Source organism: Antechinus flavipes, chromosome 3 (genome assembly GCF_016432865.1).
Source record: "Antechinus flavipes isolate AdamAnt ecotype Samford, QLD, Australia chromosome 3, AdamAnt_v2, whole genome shotgun sequence".
NCBI classification, from domain to species: Eukaryota; Metazoa; Chordata; class Mammalia; order Dasyuromorphia; family Dasyuridae; genus Antechinus; species Antechinus flavipes.
In genome coordinates, this window is record NC_067400.1 from 259,322,545 (window position 1) to 259,345,542 (window position 22,998).

The 22,998-nt window shown below is 36.9% G+C and overlaps 1 protein-coding gene across 3 annotated transcripts in view; it reads right to left on the reverse strand.

Annotated features, from left to right (window-relative positions):
• Positions 1-22,348, reverse strand: part of LOC127553905 (amine oxidase [flavin-containing] A-like) — a 118,366-nt gene extending 96,018 nt beyond the window's left edge. Inside the window, exons 1-2 of one of the 3 annotated variants that reach the window (XM_051984994.1) lie at positions 22,330-22,348; positions 17,851-17,986 (exon numbers count right to left, since the gene is read on the reverse strand). In XM_051984994.1, coding sequence (XP_051840954.1) covers positions 17,851-17,950 — 100 coding nt within the window. In that variant the 5' untranslated portion in view covers positions 17,951-17,986; positions 22,330-22,348. Of the gene's footprint in view, positions 1-16,662; positions 16,691-17,850; positions 17,987-18,851; positions 19,062-22,329 lie in introns of those variants that run through there. The other 2 variants (XM_051984993.1, XM_051984995.1) reach the window with 2 other exon arrangements.
• Positions 22,349-22,998: the final 650 nt, after the last annotated feature.

The window sequence follows — 22,998 nt, forward strand, 5'->3', positions numbered from 1 at the left end:
AAGAAAATGAGAACTTTACGAGAGAGTTTGGAAAAGGCAACATGGAAATTATCTGAAAAAAATTCACTACAAAATAGTGAAAAGGAAAAAGCATGTAACTCCTTAAAACAGACTTGACAAAATGGAAAAAGAAAACAACTCCCTGAAAAAACAGTATTTGTGAAATGGAAAAAGAAAACAAATCCCTTAAAACTGTGAAATGGAAAAAGAAAATAATTCTTTAAAACATAGAATTTGTGAAATGGAAAAAGAAAATAACTTCTTAAAAAATGGAATTTGTGAAATGGAAAAAATCCATAGGAAAAAACAATTCATTTAAAAATTCAATTGGACAAATATAAAAAGAAGTAAAAAAAAAAAAGTAAAAGAAGAAAACAATTTCCTAAAAATCAGAACTAAACAAATGGAAATGAATGACTCAATGAGACATTAAGAATCAGTCAAGTAAAACCAAAAAAATAGAGAAAAAGTAAAATACCTACTTGCAAAAATAACTGACATGGAAAATAGATCCAAGAGAGACAATCTAAGGATTATTGGACTTTTGGAAAACCATGATTGAAAAAAAAAAAGCCTAGAGACTATTTTCCAAGAAATCATCAACGAGAACTACCCGGATGTCATAGAATGAGAAGTTAAAATAGCCATTGAAAAGAATTCACCAAACATCTCCTGAAAGAGACCCCAAAATTAAAACTCCAAGGAATATCGTGACTAAATTTCAGAACTATCAGACCTAGGAAAAAATATTACAAGGTAGCCAGAAAAAAAAAATTCAAATACCAAGGAGCCACAATGAGGATTACTCAGGATCTAGCAGCTTCCACCTTAAAGGATTGAAGGAACTGGAATCTGATATTCCAAAAGGCAAAGGAACTTGGAATGCAACCAGCTAAGCTGAGCATTTTCTTCCAGGGAAGAATATGGACATTCAATGAAACAGATGAATTCCATTCCACAGTGTTATACACTTTACGGTAATGTGGGTGTCACTAACCAAGAAGTTTTCAGAATGTGAGAGGTTAAGGAAAATTAGGATTCACAGAACAATTATGTGATCAATAGAAGCCTTGAGCAAACAAGAAATTTGGGGGGGGGAGGCAAAAATGGATTCAGCCCATCAGAAAAGAGTCTTGTGGTTTTCAGAAAACCACAAACTTAAAATAATAGCCCATCCAACCAAAACTAGTTGGGGTCAATGACCTGACATGACCAAATCACTACTGCGCCTGCTTAAAAAGCTAATTGAATATTAAACAACACACCCCAGAAGAGGAGTTTTCCGCCATTTTTGAAGATGGGATATATGATGGGGGGGGGGGGAGACATTTTCATATATATTAAGGGGAAATATGTAGTGGGCTTATCAGAAAGACTGTAACCTAGACAAAACAGACCAATCCATTTTCTGAAGGGAGAAATTACATCACACAAGAAAGTATAAAGACTCCCCCCACTTCTGTACCCAGTTCTCCCTCTTTCCAAAGAGGAGTGGGGCACACTTCTTCCAAGAAATGTTAAGACAATTCCTCAAGATTCTTCTTTAATAAAATTTCCTTGATATCTGATTTTCAGTATCAAAAGTGTTATTTTTAACAATAATGTGAATGGGGTGGACTCCCCCATAAAGTGGAAGCAGATAGCAAACTGGATTAAAAGCCAGAATCCTACAATATGTTGTTTTACAAGAAACACATTTAAAGCAGAATGATACATACAGAATAAAGGTAAAATGCTAGAGCAGAATCTACTACGCTTCAGGTGAAGTTTAAAAGCAAAAGCAGGGGTAGCCAAACTAATCTCAGATCAAGCAAAAGCAAAACTTGATCTAATTAAAAGACAAGAAACTATATCTTGCTAAAGGGCAGCATAGAAAATGAAACAATATCAATACTAAACATATATGTACCAAGTGTGTGTGTGTGGGGGAGCCAAGATGGGCAGAGAGGACCCACACATCTTCCTAAACTCTCCTTTTCCCTCAATCTATTTTAATGAAATTCAGACTATGATTTAGTGCTTGATTGTCAGAACCTACGAATATTGGAAGTACAACACATTACCAACAGAAAATAATCTCGAAATTCACTGGAAAAGATCTGTTTTTGCTCTTGGGTAGGGATGAAATGGGGTTAGCCCAGGCACAGACTTTAGGCTGCAGGCAGTGAGAGCACAGGAAACAGCTCACACTGAGCAGACTGGAGTGAGGTGAGATGTGGTCTCTGCTGGCAGAAAATCTGCGGGGAGTGACCAAGAATAAAGACTAAGGACTTTTGCTTATCCTGACTCCAGCTTCTGGGGTATCCTGGGTTTTAGTGCAGTCATCAAATTTGGTGCCTGAGCATACAACCCTAACTTTACTGAAGAAGTCTCTGGTGACCAGGAAATAGGGTGAATATTTTAATAGACAAACAGGGAACTTATTTTGTTAGGGGTTAAACTAGTAACCATTTCTAGCTGCAATGGGGCAGATATTGGGAGAAGATTCTCCCCCAACCCCAGCCCCACGCCCAACCCCAACCCCAACTCCACCCCAAAGGAGATCCAGGAAAGCATACTCCAACTGATAAAGAGACAGGGCTTATTTATGACTTGGGAGCAGATTGATGGATTCCTGGATACATTAGAACGTACATCTGGTTCTTAAGAGAAGAAGAGATAAGCCTAACTAATTGGAAACTTGTAGGAGAGCAATTATGTGATTATTATAATGACAATGGTTCTGAGTCAATTTCCAAAGAAACACTACATATATACGACATAATACAATTGTCCTTTAAAAATCCTGCAAGTTATAGAGAAAAAAGAAAAGTTTTCAGAACAGACAAATGAGAAAGTATGAGGAAAATAAGGAGGACAAAGGAGGGATTAAAGGTGATATCACCAGAGGGCATGAGGAGTTAAGTGAGGATGAAGGGCCTAGTGAAGGGTGTGGTGATTCTCTCTCTCACCAAGCAGTTTCAACCCCACCTAAATCAGAACTGGTTCTTGAAATGCCCCCATCAACTTCACCTTCTGGGATGGAGGGGGGAGCAGTAGTGGGAAGGGCAGTGACACCACCAGCACCTCCCCCCAAAAAATCACACACCCCCCCCATGACTAGATTGCAAAAGGCGGTACTCAAAGACACCAAAGAGAGGCAGAATCTAGCTCTTTATACTATTAATTTCTTGATTTTTGACAAAGATGCACTGGCTCCAGCAGACAGGTTTTATAACCCACCAGAAGGGCAGCATCCAGTGCGAGCAGCTCCACTATCTTTTCAGAATTGCCAGGTGATGTGGAGAGATCCAGAAAGTGGTGAATGGAAGGGACCAGATAGGTTAACTGCTTGGGGGAGAGCGTTTGCTTGTATCTCCACAGATAGAGAAGGAATCAGATGGGTGCCAACGAGCCATATTTGCCTTGTCCATCAGGGAGACATGGAACAGACCCTTGAAATGAAGGAGAAGACCCAAGAAACATCGAGTGGTTCCATTGCTGACTGTGCCCACCCCTGAATGAGCATGGCAGTTATGGCATTTGACTCATGGACATTAAAAATTGTTGGACTTTAAAACCCTCAAGAAGCATTAGATTCTTTGAGACATGATAAGATTGTTGTAGGACTTCAAAACCCTCGGGAATCATTGGAATCTCTGAGACATGATAAGATTGTTGTAGGACTTCAAAACCCTCGGGAATCATTGGAATCTCTGAGACATGATAAGATTGTTGTAGGACTTCAAAACCCTCAGGAATCATTGGATTCTTTGAGACAGAGGTCCTCAAACTATGGCCCGTGGGCCAGATACGGCAGCTGAGGATGTTTATCCCCTTCACCCAGGACTATGAAGTTTCTTTATTTAAAGGCCCACAAAACAAAGTTTTTGTTTTTACTATAGTCTGGCCCTTCAACAGTCTGAGGGACAATGGACTGACCCCCTATTTAAAAAGTTTGAGGACCCCTGCTCTGAGACATGATAAAACTGTTGTAGGATTTCAAAACCCTCAGGAATCACTGGATTCTCTGAGACATGATAAGACTGTTGTAGGACTTCAAAACCCTCAGGAATCATTGGATTTTTCTGAGAAATGATAAGACTGCTGCAGGACTTCAAAATCTGCTGAAATCATTGGGTTCCCTAACACATAAAAAGACTATTGCATGACTTCAAAAACTTGTGGGGATCATTGGATTCCCTGACACATGAAGCAATGGACAATAGATTGGTTTTGGACTATTTCTTGGCTCTTGAGAAAGGCATATGTGTGACTGTTGTTTACATACCCTCCTTCTAGGACTTCTAGAAATCTCTTACAATACCAGATTGACTCATTTTGTTTGTTATATCACTACTTACATGTACAATTTATGTTTGTTGCACCGCATTGAGCCTGCACTGGTTGTGGGGAGAGTCATTACTAATAGCCTGTGCATTATTGCTCTGTGCTTATGTAATATCTCCCATGATGATGGGTTTGTGCATAGCTGTTTCTAATAAAACCCTTCAGCCCAGAGACCCGCTAGCAACCCCCACTTCTCTTTGGTGCTTTTCATCTCCCTTCCTGAGATGTCAGGGAGGGCGTGATCATCTCCTTTTTAGTGCTTTCACCTCCCTTCCCGAGAAGTTGGGGGGGGGTGATCACCTCCCTTCTTTTCTGTGCTTTCACAGCCTTTGAGATAAGAATTCATTATTTGACAAAAATTGCTATGAAAATTGGAAATTAGTATGGCAGAAACTAGGCATTGACCCATACTTACCACCATATACCAAGATAAGATCAAAATGGGCTCATGATTTAGACATAAAGAATGAGATTATAAATTAGAAGAACATAGGATCATTTATCTCTCATACCTGTGGAGGAGGAAGGAATTTGTGACCAAAGAAGTGGAGGTCATTATTGATCACAAAATAGTAAATTTTGATTATATTAAGTTAAAAAGCTTTTGTATAAATAAAACTAATGTGGACAAGATTAGAAGGAGAAGCAATAAACTGGGAAAAAAAGGTTCTGATAAAGGCCACATCTCCAAAATATATAGAGAATTGATTCAAATTTATTAAAAAATCAAGCCATTCTCCAATTGATAAATGGTCAAAGGATATGAACAGAAAATTTTCGGATGAAGAAATTGAAACTATTTCTAAGTCATATAAAAAGGTGTTCCAAATAATTGTTGATCAGAGAAATGCAAATTAAGAAAACTCTTGAGATACCATGACACACCTGTCAGATTGGTTAAGATGACAATGATGAATGTTGGAGGGGATGTGGGAAAACTGGGACACTGATACATTGTTGGTAGAGTTGTGAACGGATCCAACCATTTTGGAGAGCAATTTGAAACTATACTCAAAAAGTTATCAAACTGTACATACCCTTTGATCCAGCAGTGTCACTACTAGGCTTGTACTCCAAAGAGATACTAAAGAAGGGAAAGGGACCCTTATATGTGCAAAAATGTTTGTGGCAGCCCTTTTTGTAGTGGCTAAAAACTGGAAATTGAAGGGATGTTCATCAATTGGAGATTGGCTAAATAATTTGTGATATGTGAATGTTGTGGAATATTATTGTTCTGTAAGAAATGACCAGTGGGATCAATACAGAGAGACTTGGAAAGATAGATATATATGAACTGATGCTAAGTGAAATGGGCAGAACCAGGAGATCATTATACACTTCAACAACAATACTATATGATGACCAATTCTGATGGACATGGCTCTCTTCAATAATGAGAGGATCCAAATCAGTTCCAACTGATCAGTAATGAACAGAACCAGCTGCACCCAGAACCAGCTACACCCAGATACCCTGGGAAATGAGTACAGACCACAACATAACATTTCCACTCTTTCTGTTGTTTGCTTGTGTTTTTGCTTTTTTCTTCTCAGGTTATTTTTATTTTCTTTCAAAATCTGATCTTGCTTGTGCAACAAAATAACTGTAATAAATATGTGTATACATATGCTGTATTTAACATATACTTTAACATATTTAACATATATGGGACGACTTGCCATCCAGGGGAAGAGGTGAAGGGAAGGAGGGGAAAAGTTGAAACAGAAGTTTTTGCAAGGGTCAAGTTAAAAAATTACCCATACATATGTTTTGTAATATAAAAAGCTATAACAAAAAATAAAATAAAAAATATATGCACCAAATGGTGTAGCATCTAAATTCCTTAAAGAAGTTATAAGAGTTACAAAAAGAAATATACAACAAAACTACAATACTGGGAGATCTCAACCCTGCACTCTCAGAACTAGATAAAACAAAACAAAATAAGCAAGAAAAAAGTTAAAGATGTAAATAGAACACTAGAAAAGTTAGGTATGATAGATCTTTGGAGAAAACTAAATGGAGACACAAAGGAGTACACTTTCTTCTTGGCAGTTCATGGAACCTATACAAAAATTGACCATATATTGGCCAATAAAAGACCTCAAAATCAAATGCAAAAAGGCAGAAATAGTAAATGCATATTTTTCAGATCGTGATGCAATAAAAATTATATTCAATAAAAATCCAAGGCAAAATAGACCAAAAAGTAATTGGAAAATAAATAATCTCATCCTAAAGAATGAATGGATGAAACAGCAAATCATAGATACAATTAATGATTTCATCCAAGAGGATGACAATAATAAGACAACATACCAAAAGTTGTAAGATGCAATGAAACTGGTAATAAGTATAAATTTTATATTTCTAGATGATTACTTGCATAAAACAGAGAAAGAAGATCACTGAATTGGGCTTGCAACTAAAAAAGCTAGAAAAAGAGCAAATTAAAACCCCCTAATCAAATATCAAACTTAAAATTCTAAAAATAAAAGGAGAGATTAATAAAATGAAAGTAAAAAAACTATTAATTAATACATAAAACTAAGAGTTGACTTTTTGAAAAAAACAACAAACAGATAAATCTTTAGTTAATTTGATTAGAAAAAGGAAAGAGGAAAATCAAATTGTTAGTCTCAAAAATGATAAGGAAGAACTTTCCACCCATGAAGAGGAAATTAGAGTAGTAATTAGGAGTTATTTTGTCCAACTTTATCCCAATAAATTTGATAACCTAAGTGAAATGGAGGAATACGTCACTCTTTGAAGATGATATAATGGTATACTTAAAGAATCCTGAGATTCTATAAAAAGCTATTATAAATAATCCACAACTTTAGTAAAGGTACAGGATACAAAATAAATCCACATAAATCCTCAGCATTTTTATATAGCACTAACAAAATTCAATAACAAGAGATACAAAAAGAAATTTCATTTAAAATAACTGCTAATAGTCTAAAAATATTTGGGAATCTATCTGCCAAGAGAAAGTCAGGAACTATATGAGCAAAATTATAAAACACTTTCCACACAAATAAAGTCAGATCTAAATAACAGGAAAAATATCAAATGCTTTTGGATAGTTCGAAGCAAATATAATAAAAATGACAATACTCCCTAAATCAATCTATTTATTTACTATTATACCAATCAAACTCCCAAGAAACTATTTTACTGACCTACCAAAAAAAATAACAAAACTCATCTGGAAGAACAAAAGGTCAAGAATTTCAAGGGAATTAATGAAGAGAAAAGCAAATGAAGGTGGCCTAGCTGTACCAGATCTAAAACTATATTATAAAGCAGTGGTCATCAAAACCATTTGGTACTGGCTAAGAAATAGAGCAGTTGATCAGTAGAATAGGTTAGGTTCACAGGACAAAATAGTGAATGACTATAGCAATCTAATATTTGACAAACCCAAAGACCCCAGAGCTTTTGGGACAAGAATTCACTTTTTGTCAAAAACTAGGAAAATTGGAACCTGGTATGGCAGAAACTAGGCATTGACCCACAGCCAACACCATACACCAAGATAAGATCAAAATAGATTCATGATCTAGACATAAAGAATGATATTATTACCTCTCAGATCTGTGGAGGAAGGAATTTGTGACCAAAGAAGAACTAGAGATCATGATTGACCACAAAATAAATAATTTTGATTTTATTTAGTTAAAAAGTTTTTATGCAAACAAACCTAATACAGACAAGATTAGAAGGGAAACAATAAACTGGGAAAACATTTTTACATTCAAAGGTTCTGATAAAAGCCTCATTTCTGAAACAGAGAATTGACTCAAATTTATAAAAAATAAAGCCATTTTCCAATTGATAAATAGTCAAAGGATATGAATAAACAATTTTCAGATGAAGATATTGAAAATATTTCTAGTCACATGAAAAGATGCTCCAAATTACTATTGATCAGAAAAATGTAAATTAAGACCACTCAGATACCACTACACACCTGTCAGATTGGCTAAGATGACAGGAAAAGATAATTAAGAATACTGGAGGGGGTGTAGGAAAACTGGGACACTGATACATTGTTGGTGAAGTTGTGAACAGATCCAACCATTCTGGAGAGCAATTTGGAACTATACTCAAAACGTTATCAAATTGTGCGTATCCTTTGATCCAATAGTGTTTCTACTGGGTTTATATCCCAAAGAGATCTTAAAGGAAGGAAAGGGACCCACATGTGCAAAAATGTTTGTGGCAGCCTTTTTTTGTAGTGGCAAGAAACTGGAAACTGAATGGATGCCCATCAATTGGAGAATGGCTGAATAAATTTGAATGTTGTGGAATATTATTGTTCTGTAAGAAACAACCAACAGGATGATTTCAGAGAGGCTTGGAGAGACTTACATGAAGTGATACTAAGTGAAATGAGCAGAACCAAGTGATCATTATACATGGCAACAAGAAGACTATATATAGATAATCAATTCTGATGGATGTGGCTCTTTTCAACAATGAGATGATTCAAACCAGTTCCAATTGTTGAGTGATGAAGAAAGCTATCTATACCTAAAGAGAAGACTGTGGGAACTGAGTGTGGTTCACAACATAGCATTCTCCCTCTTTCTGTTGTTGTTTGCTTGTATTTTAGTTTTTTTCTCAGGTTTTTTTTTCCTTTTTGATCCAAGTTTTCTTGTCAGCAAGATAAATGGTTAAATATGTATACATATAATGGATTTAATATATTTTAACATATTTAATATGTATTGGACTACCTACCATCTAGGGGATGGGATGAGGGAAAGGAGCGGAAAATTTGGAACAGAAGGTTTTACAAGGGTCAATGTTGAAAAATTACCAATGCATATGTTTTGTAAGTAAAAAAGCTTTAATTAAAAAAGGGAAAAAAAAGACAAGCCCTCAGATCTGAAGAACCTAGGATGTCATGGTCCATAGGGTCAAAAACAATCAGACAAGACTTAAGACTGAACAATACCACATACACATATATAATATTCATGTATATATACATATATACATATACACATATACAAATAATAATCCTAATAAAGAATGCTCACAAACATAATTAAGCATATATGAAATCTATGGAAGTTTTTTTCACTTTTAGTTCAAACAGAATATGTAAGAATTTTTTTAATATGTGAAAATACTCAATAATATCAAACTAGCACAAATAGTCACTGCCCAATTTCTCATTCCTGAAGTTAACATTGTTAAAAAAAGTTTATGCAAACTATAGATATTATTGTTTTGTGCTCCACTTTTGGAAGTATTAAAACAACTGATCGAAACAGTAGGCCTATTTAATATTACCAGGTATGTAAATGAAAATTTTCAAGCCTAAGACATCTATAGAAGTGAAAATGCAACATATCAATATCAATAATGATACCACATCCTTGGCCACATGTTTATTATTCCTCTTTTCTACACTACTCTCTCCCTCATTACCTCATTACAGATATATATCATATCCTTGTATTGCTCAGATACTGAAGGAGAGGGGCAAAAGAAGGAAGAGATCCTTCTCTGAAGATTTGCTTTATTTTGCAATGATAGTAGAGATTCAAGTTGGAATCCTTCTTTTTTGCTTTGAGGTTTAACATTTAAAATATCAGGTTACTGGCTCCCATTCATTGCTTATATTTTTGCTGATCCAGGCAGAATTTTAATTGAGGCTCTCTAATTACAGACTGTTTTCTTTCTCTATATCATATATCACACCACACCAAGATTAGTAGTAGATAGAGTGAACAGTCATCTGGGTAGAGTTTTAATATTCACTTTTACTTATGGAATGAGGTATGAATCCTGGTTCTGCAATTTTTTAGCTATATGTCCTTGGTCTCATTCTATAAAATTAGAGTGTTGAATTAGATGGTTTCTAAAGTTCCTTCCAATTATAAACTAAGATTTTATAAACAGAAAAAGTAGGAGAGTGATATCAAAGTATTTCCCTAGGGGTTAAGCAAAACTACTAATATATTAGGATCACAATTCAGTATCAGAGAGTGTAGCATCAAATAAATGATGTTTTCTTTGGGGGGGGGGGTTTGCACTAAGAGGTAATTTTTTCCAATTACATATAAAGATAGTTCTCAACATTTATTTTTTAAGATTTTGAGTTTCAAATTTTTCTCCCTCCCCTTCTTTCTCTCCCTCCTCCCCAAGACAGCAAGCAATCCAATATAGGCTTTATTTGTATGATCATGTAAATAAACATTTCCATATTAGTCATGTTGTGAAAGAAGAATCAGAATAAAAGGGAAAAAAACACAAGAAAAAAAAACAGAAAAGGTGAAAATATGTACTTCAATCCATATTCAGTCTCCATAGTTCTCTCTCTCTGGATATGGATGGCATTTTACATCCCAAGTCTCCTGAAATTGTCTTGGATGACTGTATTTTGGAAAAGAGCTAAGTCTATCATGGTTGATTTTCACACAATGCAAATGATAAATTCTTAAGGAAAAGTTAAAGATGATAGAAAAGAAACACAAAATATAAAACATCACAATTGTATATAGAATTTAGTGATTTTGTAAGAAATTGGAATCTAAAATAGTAACAAATCTGATTATATTTCACAGGATCTTTAAAATCAAAGTATTCAATTCTGTCTTTAATATAGAAGATAGTGCTGCTTCAGAAGAGAAAATCCATAAACAATACTTCCTTACAAGGGACTGACAACAACATACACAGGATGAAGACCAACAAAAAAGACTCCTTCATTCTACTTTTTTCCTACTAGTATTCCTACATCCATATCTGATCATAGGATATATAGCTGGAAGGCGCCTAAGGGATTGAGATCATCTAGTCTGGCCCCTTCATTATAAAGAGGAAGAAACCTAGGTCCAGATAGGAAGTAACTTGTCCACAGTACAAGTAGCAGAGTGAAGAATTGCCCTACATCACAATGTCTCACATATCCAAAAGCCTTCCCTGATCCCTGCCCCTGTACCAGTTATGACCTTTTTTTCCCTACAAATTCCTCATAACATTTAATGTGCATCTCTAATTATGCACTTATTAGGTATTATAGTTGGCTGTTTATTTGTCCTATCTTCCAGTTAGACTGAACATTCTAAGAGCAGAACTTTTGCCAGTGTCTAGCACAAAACACACGGTGAACATTTTTAAAATGCAGTTTAAATTTGTGCTTTATAAGCTAATTAAGATCACACTCTGTGTATGAGTATGTTCACACTACACAAAACAACAAATGACCTAGCATTAAGCATTCCATACTCAAGTACTATAAACCTAATAAATCAATTAATAGATGGATATTCTCCACAGGAATTGATGTCAAATTCAATAAAGAATTGGAGATATAGCAAAAGTTATAATTCAGGGAGACTATTATTCAATGTAAATTAAGCTTCTAATCATCTAATTTTCTTTTTCAATTACTTTCAAATCCCCTTCCAGATCTCCGGCCAATTATTTACAAAATCCAAACATAAAAAGTACTAAAAAATTCATTACAATCCTCATCATTATGTCTTGTTTGCAAAAATGCTATGAGTTTAAGATATTGTTCTCCTAGAATTCAAGGACTCAAGCCTTTTAACTTTCTATAAAATATATTATCTAATAAATATAACATATAAAGAAGTACAAAATAAATCCTGTTAGAACACAGAGATTTTTTATTAATTTTAAGATATAAATTACATTTGCAGCATGTTCAGAGTTTTTTGAGAAAGGATCCTATTAACTGAGAGAAGTTTTCCCTGGACATTTGTCACCCTGATGTGATCTGTTGAAAGAGGGAGAGGGAAAGGAAAGGGAAGAAAGGGTTACATCCCATACATGTCTAAATACATTCTCAATATTCCCAACTATATGCAATCAACAATTACTTACTGATATAAAATATGAAAATCATATGAAATCATGCAGTAAAAGAAATACAGAAAAAAACAAATGTGAAGTTTTATAACATACAGAACAAATCAATGAGGATGACAAAAAAGTGGGAGCAATCAATTTTGGAGAAACTATGAAAAAACAGGCAGGCTAACATACCAATTGGTGAAAGCCACCTAATTGATACAACCATTGTGAAGTTCAATTTAGAATTATACTAGAAACCCAGCAATCCAAGTACTGGGTAGTCAAGGACAGAAAGAAAAACCTAGAAAGTTCTATACTTCTATATATCAAGAAAGTAGCAGGACCAAAAGAATAATAGAGCAATGACAATACAATACAGCTTAAATGAGATCACTAAAAGGAAATTAAATTTTGAGTAACTGAGAAAACCAGTGATGGTCCCTTAAGAAAAATGGATGGTAAAACTTAAAAGAGAAGACCTAATTTCAAGTCTTATTTTTGACATCTAATAATTATGAGACTTTTGGCAAATCATCACTAAACTTCAGTTTCCTTAGCTATAAAAAATAAAATGGTTTAACTATATTTTCTAGGGTCTATCCCAGCTCTATATGATCTTCCTTCTCAAGGAAGAGAGACAGGAAACTAATGGAATATAGAGTATTATATAACTTTTCTGACTTGATCATTATATTTTATGCTTTTTTTGTTATAACATTGGGTTTAATGGGGAAGAATGCTCTTCCCCCTTCCCAAGAAATTGCTGTGAAGTAAAAGCAGACAACATGAATAAAACTTATTTTAAAGTAAAAATTTCCTGAGCATCTACTATATGCTTAATGCTCTGACAACGACTTTCAAAGAAGTGTAAGGTGGGCTTCTGGCATCTCTCAAAAAATCTAACCTTTCTAGCCAGGGAAGTAAAATACAGGTGAAAACAAAAGCAAAAACCACAAGTCCCCAAGAATAAAATTAAGTAAAATTAAATAATAATGACTTTAAGTGTCAGAGGATTTCAGAGAAAGAGATCATGAAGGATTGGAGAAATCAAAGAGATTTGGAAATAATAAAAAAGATTCTGACTTTAGAACTGGAAGGGACCATAGAAAGATGGAAGATAGATTACGCCTATGGAAGAAGTAGCATTTCTAGCAGAACTTGAACCTGGCAAAGATGGGTTCAATTTCTGCTTTTGATACCAGCAAACTGTGTGTTCATGGGGCATGTTTCATTGAGCCTCAATTTCTTCATCTATAAAATGTGGATAATAATATTTCTGTAATTCAATCTTTTCAGTAATGTGTGACTCATTGCCACTCCTTTGGAGTTTTTTTGACAGAGACACTGGAGTGTTTGCTATTTCCTTATGTAGGCTCAACTTATGTGCCCTAAAGCTATGTGAATTGTGAGGTTACATTAAGGACTAGTGTCAGTATGTTATTGATTCATTCAGTGACTCCATCTGGAGTATTCTTGGCAGAGATACTAGAGCGGTTTGTCATTTCCTTCTCCAGATCATTTTACAAATGAGGAAACTGAGGGAAACAAGGTAAAATGACTTGACAGGATCACACCGCTAGTAAGTGTCAATGGCAAGATTTGAAGATCTCTTCCTGGCTCTATCCAGTGTACTACTTACCTGCCTTAATAATATTTATAATACCTGTTTCTAACAGGGTTGTGAGTAAATCATTTTTAAAACCTTAAATAAATGCTAAAATTTCAGTTATTTGATTTTTAGGTAGGGGAAAGGAGAGAAACCATCCAGGGTAAAGGAAAGCTGAGTGAAGGCATGGAAGTGGGAAGAAGAAGCATAGTGGATTTTTGAAGGAATAAACAGACAGGACAGAGCAAATAATTCCATAAAGATAAGCAATTAAGAAATACGGTTAAATTATCTGAATTTTGAGAAAATTTTTCTGAATTTTGTGAACAGAGTCTGGAAAACCTGGAGTACTTAGAGCTGACATAATGCAGGAAAGATTTAAAAACAAATTTATCTAGGAGCAATAGATAGCATGGGTTGGAATGAGATGAGGATAAAGTCAAAGAAGTCAGCTTAGGTGATATTGAAATAATAAAGGATTGGCTTAAGGTGAGAGAGAATTGAAAAGAAAATAGGATAATATAAGAAATATTTTAAAGGAAGAAATGAAAGAACTCTATGACTGATTAAATACAACTAAATTTAAGGTTTAATTCTATGTGAGTAATAGCCACTGCAATGTAACTGACAAAAACAAAAAAGCAAAAACAATGGGAAATTGGGTGGAGGGATTACTCTGTTTTGGAGGAAGAGATGATGTTTTGTCTTCTGAAATAAATTTGAGATGCCTTGGAAAGATACAAGTATACATGTCTCCAAGGCAGCTGTATATACAAAAGACAAGACCTGATGTAAGATGACAAGACCTTGATTTGAGAGTCATCAATAGAAGCTGACGCCAGGAAAGGGCTTACCTTCTAGAAAAGGGAATAGAAGAGAAACAAAGATTGGTGATTGAGTCTTGGGAATGCCTAAAATTTTTGCTGTGGGAAGAATAGGAATGGTTATAACTACTGTTTCCATTTCTAAGCAAAGAAACAGAAAAGGCCCAGATGTAGAGTTGAAGAAAAACAGAACCAAAAGAGGAGCTTCAAGAAGTTAGAGAGACCAGTGATATCCCTTCAACAGAGTTCAGAAGTTCAAAGCTGAGAGTATATTTTGAACTATTATTATTCAATTTGAAAAAAATTTCAAAAAGGAAATTAAGACTTACCTCTCCCCCCCAAAAAAAATGGCTTAAATTATTTCCTTTGCAAAAATTTTCCCATTCAATATAGAGTAAGGTTTTTTTTTTTTTTTTAATTAGTGGGAAGCAATGGGAATGTTTATTATACACCAATCATCTCTTCTATTTATACCTGGGGACAAGCTTGTCTGAGTCTTAATTTCCCTATCTATAAAAGTTCCATTTTAAAATGACAAAAACTAAGAACATGAATATCACCATAGACTTTTTTTGCGTATGCAAAGTGTTTCAAAATCATTTAAAATCCTATTGTGTAAAACCTATTTTTTATCAAAATATAAAAATTGTCAAAGCGAAATTTGTAAAAGCATACATCTGGTAATGTTTCTAAATGGTATCTTAGGGACTCAAAACTAATTGCTGCTGGGGAAATACATAAACTCATGGGACACTGCTTAGTAATGAAAAGATCTGTTCTTGAATTTACAGATTTGATGCCAGTAAAACTCAGTCTATCCTCATAGATTATTAGGGAAATACCTTACAAAAGATACACCTGATTTCTGTTTAGTTCTAGTTCTACTCTGGAAGGGTTTACCGTCTTCAATATCTCCATTTAAAGTCACATATAACAGATCAAAAAAGGCAAAAGACCCTAATTTTTTTCTATCTGGTGTCGATGTTGGCAGAAAACTATCCTCTGGTGTAGCATAAAATGACTATGCAAAAAGATCTTTGTAGTTCTTTCTTTTCTCCCTCCCTTCCTCCCGCCCCCTTCTCTCTCTCTCCTCTCTCTCTCTCCTCCTCCTCTCTCTCTCTCTCTCTCTCTCTCTCAACAATAATAAACCTTGGAGCCAGGAAGGAGAAAAGTGGTCAAACAATTAGAAACAAGATCCTTAATGATGCTACAGAAACAGGTCCTAAAAAACATGAAATCCAAGAACTAATGCTTGAATTACAAAGGACTGGCAATAGATAATGGGGAAGACATTCTTCTAGATGCCATCCCATGTCTCTTTAAGAGATTCTAAAATTACCTTTTTTTGTTTGTGTGTGTGTGTGAAGACTAGATTAAAAAGCCTACATCCTTATTTTTCCAGATTAAAGAACACAGAAACTATACTGTTTGATACTCCCCTCCCACACCCCCCACACCCAATACAAGAGCCAGCAACCATCTGCCATTAAAGCCAAACCTTCTAAGTTTTTAATAAAGCATCACCTGTTATATACAATGGCCACTAATATCAAAGTAGTTTGATCCTGATGATCCAAAGTACCGATGTCCAATTTAAGTGAAAAAGCTGTTTCTGTGATTAATTTGGGAGTAGCATATGGGGTCTCCCCAAAGGATACTACAAGATGATGGCTTCTCTATGACTCCCTGCAACCCCATCCCCAGCCTTTCTTTTTAATTAGATGCTACAGGTAACCTTTTAGCAATTTCAGCAGACCCTCCTGTGGGGTTGGGAAGGAATAAATGAGTATCCAAACTTTCATACTGACCAGCCCACAAAGATGTCATATAGACCCAATTTCTTATTTAAAGTACAGGCATTTTATCAAGAATTGACAGACCATTTAGGATAATGGGGCAAAAAACCAGTTTCCTAAGTTAGGTTCCTCTCTGAATTGAAAAGCACTGAAAATTTTATAAGTAAATTCAGAGGTCATAAGGGAAATTATCTTGTTAACAATGCTGAGAGCTTTTATGAACAAGTTATCTTAATTAAGAAAAAAAAAAAAACACAAGTCTAAATACCTGTTGATATCATGTCCTTTGCTAGCCCTTCTACTCTTTCACTGAGAGTGCTTAAATTAAGGTGGCGTAAGTAAAGAAAGGAGCTGCAACAGAAACCAGCAATCCTTTAAGAATAGAGGAGTAGGTTTTACCCATTTGCTTCTTGTTCTTAAGGGTTCCAACCTCTTTTTAGGGCAAGAGAACTTAAAAAAAAAAGGCTCAGAGCAGAAGATAACCACCCTATTGAGCCTTTCTTGATAATATCCCTCCTTTTTCTCCCATCCTCTAATCTTCCCTTGCCACAGAATTAGGAGGGAGAGATATATGCAAAGAAAACTTAAAATAGGAATAAAAATGCACCAGCATAGATGTTCCAATGGGGGGAGGAGAACTATAGGATTCCCAAGCAGTTGCATAACCGGACACCCCCTGAAGCTCCTTTCTATATATACTCCAGGATTCCAAGGTGCAGCCCTGGCCCTAGCTGATGCCAACTGTTGCTGCTCATAGACACACATGTGTTACATATGTAAATATGCCATTGCACACATGTAACTAAGCTCTTGCATTTCTCTAAGTGAAGGGTCACCTCCAACAGCTCTATTGGAGCAAAGTTCAACCCCCAACTATGCATCTTACCCTGTCACTCACTTTGGCTCTGAACCTCAGTTTCCTCATCTGTAAAAATGAGTAGGTTGGCCTAAGGCGATGCACACTACTTATGTGAGGCCCAGGATATAAGACCCTATTATCTTGTAGATATCAGGTTCACATTTGGAATCCCTGTCATGGCTACCTGCCTCAATTTCCTCACTTGTAAAATGTGTAGGTAGGCCCAAGATGATGTTGCTTGACTTTTCAGACTCAAATCTGTGATCCCAAGAACTTGTCAGTGTCAGGTGCACAAGCTGTATGCGGTATTTGTGGCTGGGCTGTCCTGCCTCAGTTTCCTCATTTGTAAAATGGGTGGGTCAGCCTAAAGATCGCTACGATCTTTTTAAGACCTCTTCTAGCCCCAAATCTATAGGTCCTGGATGATGTTGGTGCAGGCTCCATAACTTGCATGCCCGCAATAGAGTGCATGCTCCCTGGGCACTGCTATGCCTTAGTTTCCCCCTCTGTAAAATGGGGAGAATAAAGGCCCCTGCCCCACAGGCTGGTGGGGGTCTCGCCTCCCCACCTCCGCCGCCCAACTCAGGCCCGACTGACCTGAGATGCCTCCCCCTATGACGACCACGTCGCACTTGCTGATCGCGTCGTCCCGACTCTTCCTGGAGGACGGGGGAGTGTTCCTAGCCGAGGACGCCATGCTCACGGTTGTGTGGCTTCCGCTGAGAGATTCGGTCTGAGGGTACGAGGGGGGAAAGAAAGGTTTGGGCCGGTCGACAAGGGTCTAGGGATGCGCTCGGCTCCGCTCGGCTCCGTTCGGCTCGGGCTCACAGGCTCGGCTCTGCGGTGCTGCGCGGCGCGGCGCTGCGGGGCTGCTTGCCTGAGCCACCCGGCGCGCCAGGGGGGGCTCGAGCGCTCCCGCTTGGCTCGGCTCGGCCCGGCCCGCCCCGCCTCCGCCTGCTCTAGGTTTGGGCAGCTCTCGCTCCCGCCCTCCCTAGCCGCAGACCAAGCCTCAGCCTATTTCACTCCCCTCGCCTCCTCGCGGCCTCCCTGGGGCGTCTCGCGGGCCTAGATCTTATAGCCTGAGCCAGGCGGCGCTGGCGCTGAGCTCCTCTGGTTCACTACTGGCGGAGGAGGAGGGGAGGGGCGTGTCGGACTGAGGGGGACTGGGTGTCAGGTAAAGCCTGCCCTGGCACAGCCGCGGTGGTGGCGGCGTCCCTATCCTGGCACGCGTGTCATAGGGAGATGGGCGGCCGGACTGGTTCACTCAGGCCCCTAAAACGCCGGACGGGCGCTGTCGCTGCTGTTACGAGTCGGCTGGAAGACCCATGGGAAAAAGCGTGGAGGAGGGGCTGGGGGCCGGAGCCGTGGGAAGCTTCCTTTTGGCACGCGCCACCTGCCCTCGTTACTGAGCATGCCCGGAGTCCAAGGCCGGAGCCTCTCGAAGCCCGGCAAGGGGTCGCTGGGGCTGGGGTTTCTAGGCGACGTGTTAGAGGAGAGGCAGCCTTAAGTCCTGACCGGCCATCCTGGGGAACCCCGAGGACAAAAAATCCGAGAGTAAGGCCCGAAAGGGAAGAGACACATAAAAAAGCATAACCAACCTTGATCTTGACTTGACCTTTTGTCTACACAAAGAGCAGGTTCCCTTTGTGACGTCAGTCGCCTAAACCTCCCCATCCCCCCGCCGGGTACTTTGCTGGGGGAAACTGATGTATCTTGGAAGCAGAATGCTTCTCTAATCTCTATAACAAAGCGTAGTGGAGACTCCAAGGCTCACAAAATTGGTTTCTCCTGCGTGTCCCAGAGGCCACTTGTTAGTTTTTCAAATCCACAGATTTAACCCAACTTAATAAAAGATAGTAGTTATCTAATTGTACTAAAAAAAAAAAAAAAAAAAAAAAAAAAGCCAAAATGAAAATTGGAGTTGAGGTTTAAAACGAGGGTAATGGATAAAAGAAGACAACAGAAAAAGTATAACTAGAACTTTCCATTAAGAGGAAAAAACAAATCAAAAAAAACTATCGAGAGCTAGTGTCCTTAGAAGCAGTATGTGTCAGAGATAAATAGCAGAGATGCAGTATTATTAATGCAAAGATCACTGTCAGAGGACTTGGATCCAAATCCCACATCTTCCACTTTACCTTTGATCCTTAGTAAGTCACTTCGTCAGAACTCAGATTTCTAAACTGTGAAATGAAGGGATTATATTCCAAAATCACTCCCAGTCCTACCTGTGAAATCCTTTAGAAAGTTTGGGTGGCATAGTGGACAGAAAGATGGCCTTGAAGCCTGTCAAGCCGTACTTCTGGCACACAATCTTATAACCCTAACTTTTCTGCATCTGAGGCAACCCTCCAAAACTTTATATTAAACTGCAGAAATGGTGCTGATGTCTATTGCTGGAGGATGCTGGCAACTCCTTACATTGATCAAATAAAACATCTCATTTTTTAAAAATCTAAAAAAAAATTGAGTTTGTGATCTCAAATGGCATATTCCTTTTGATAATTCATTTCACAACTTGTGCAGGGCTTTCATGTTCTTCCATAAATCTGCCAATGTTCTGAGACCTTCTTCCATCTCTTCAGATTGAGAGGATATTGGACCTTAATATCCATTCTCAGCTGTCCATCAGTTATCACTCAATGATCCCAGAAAACAACTGAAGCTATATATTACTTCTTACAAATTTGCTTTCAGTGATAACATTTCCCTCTTGAAGTTGAAATTTATCCCTTTTTCCCATGCTCAAAAATCCCATGATTATGTTTATGGTTCTGAATCTATTGTTAACTGAGTTTTTTAAAAAGGAACTTGTAAAATCAGTTAATAAACATTAGCACCTAATGTGTTTCATGCACTGCAGTAATCACTGAGGATACAAAGAAAGCTAAAAAACAACCTCTCTTGAGGAGCTCCTAATCTATGACTCTTCAAACTTCATGCCCAATCTGGAGTAAAGGCTACACTTGCCAAAGGCCAATAAAAAAATTCAAATGTTTACCTCTCCATATTTGCCTCTGTTCATATACTTGTAAAAATTTTAATGGAAACATTTTGATAGTAATAAAAATGCAGTTTTATGTAATGGTTCTGCATAGACATTACTAATCATTCATATTGATTCTATAATAATCATGTTGTATTGTTCTGGTTTGTTTTCTCCCAATAAAAATAATTTTTACTTTATTTTTCTTGAGTTGTTTTGTCTGTTTTCTTTCACCTCTTGACTATATGGAATGTTTTATATAGCTGTATATATTTTGTATATCATGTATAATGTTTATCAAATTGCTTGCCTCCTAAATGATGAGGAAGGAGATGGAGGGTGGGAGAAAATGTGAAATTCAAAATTATTTTTTAAAAATTTTAAATTGTTTTTAAAATTATCCTTTCCACATTTCGGGGGTTAGAGACTTGGCACTTCCATCATCTGGAAAATCTGTGTACAATTTTTTGGCTCTCTCTTTGTATCAGAGAAGTCTGAATTATTATAAGATAAAAATATGAAATGCTATACACACATTTCTGAATGTCATCTGCAGCTTCTCCAAAACTCCCTAAAAGTTCCCATGTAATTTCTTATTCCATTCCTTAATCTATCAAAATCATGATGGGGAAAGTCACAATGTGGAAGGAATAACTGTATATGTACTTGAGGGAAAATAATATATTTAATTTTTTTTTAAATGTGGGTTTTTTCCTCAATTATGGTACTTTACTTCCTACTTAGCTATGAGCAAGTCATTCAATTTTTTTGAGCCTCAGTTTCTTTATCTGTTACAAGGGGACAGTATGCTTGCTTTGCCTATTTTGAAGGGGTATCTAAAATGATATGTAAAGTACTACATAGAAATCCAAGAAGAGAATTAGAGGAAAGCAAATAATCACAAGTTTGTATGGAAATAGCAAAGTCCTCAGAATAACAAGTCCTTACTTTTCCTTTCTTCTCAACAATTTTCTCTCTTAAATAGTCCTTGAGTAGGTGGCAAGCAGTAGGGTTAAGCCCTACTCTTTTAATTTCCAGTAATCTCAAAGTAGGTTCCCATCCTTCCAATTTTCATGGCCATCTAATGGCAGTCACCAAACCTTCAGATGTATGTGATCAATCAATAGGAAGGCAGGAAAATGAATTATGTCACTGGACTTGTGTCTTTCATAACAACATCATCCCCTTTAATATCATCACTCCATCACCTCCTACCACAGGCCTTCCTTCTTTGGCTGCATCTCCTCAATATAGTTACAACTGGACTTGACTAAGGCACCCACAGTATCTGTGCAGCAAAACTCTGACCCCATTCTTTGCCCTCTTCCCCCTATCATCTCATAGATGCTCCAGAGGAGAAGCTCTGCACTTTGGGGCAGAGACCAGTGAGTATGTTCTCCTTATGCCAACCATACCCCTCTACACATACCCATACAGGAATACACACTTTATTTTTCAGTGGAAAAGAATGAATAATAGGATGAGCAAGCATAGATAGGCTTTGATGACAGTATTGTTAGAAGAGCTAAGTGAAATCAGGAAGACTCAAATCCAGCCTCAAATACAGAAATACAGACTGAATAAATTACTTAATCCTGCCTGCCTTGGTTTCCTCATCTGTAAAATGAGCTGGAGATGGAAATGGCAAACTACTCTAGTATCTTTGCCAAGAAAATCCCAAAATGGGGTCACAAGAAGTCAGACGCTACTGAAATGACTAAATAATAATGCAATCTTTTCCCCAAAAACTCACCCTCCTAAACTTCCCTATTTTTGTGGAAATTAACATATCCTCCCTTCCTCTTTGATTCTCATTCTCCTTGTTATCCTTGATTCCTCATATCAAAATGACTTTATTCTCTTATAAGTCACCAATGGTCATGTCTTTATTAATAAATCGAATAGCCTTTCCTTAATTTTCAATCTTCTTGACCTATCTGAGGAATTTGATACTCCTGAGTACATTGTTATTCTCCTAAATATTTACTCTTTCTTCTCTGAGATGTATTGACATCTCATCTACTTATTTGGCTTCTCCTTATTCTTCTCTTTTTTTTCCCCTGAACATATCCGTCATATCACACCTTTACCTGTGGGTATTCCTGAAGTCTTTTGTCTTGGGTCCTCTTCTTTATAAAGTCTTTCACTTGGTGACTTCATCAGCCTCCATAGATTTAATTATTACTTCTGTTCAGATGAGCCCCAGATCCATTTGTATCTAGCATTAACTTTACTACTACAGTCCCACATCACTAGCTGCCTGTTGAGCATTAAAAACAAGATATTTTATAGATATCTTGAACTCAACATGTCCAGATCCACTTTGCTTATTGAAATCATCCTTTAAAACCTAACTCAAATACCAACCCCTCCAGGTAGCCTTCCCTAATTCCCTCTTGTCAGCAAAGATTTTCCCCTTTAGCTCTCATCTAACACTATATTTTGCCCATATTTAAAGCACTTAACATGTATTATCTATACCTGTAGTATAGCCTGTTGGGCTTCAAGTTGCAATAAAGACAAGTGCTATCCTGTGAATTTTATATTTCATTCTTTTCTAGAGCAAAGCTCTGCACACAATAGGCACTCAATAAATACTTATTGAATGAATGTACCAATGCTAATGGAAATATGGAAAGCTTCTTTGGAAGTTAGGATCCAGTGCCACAGTTGCCAACAAACTTTTTAAAGGGAGGAATAAACCTGTATTATCAGCTCATCCTCAGATGTCTCATTATGACATCAAAGTCATGCTGTCA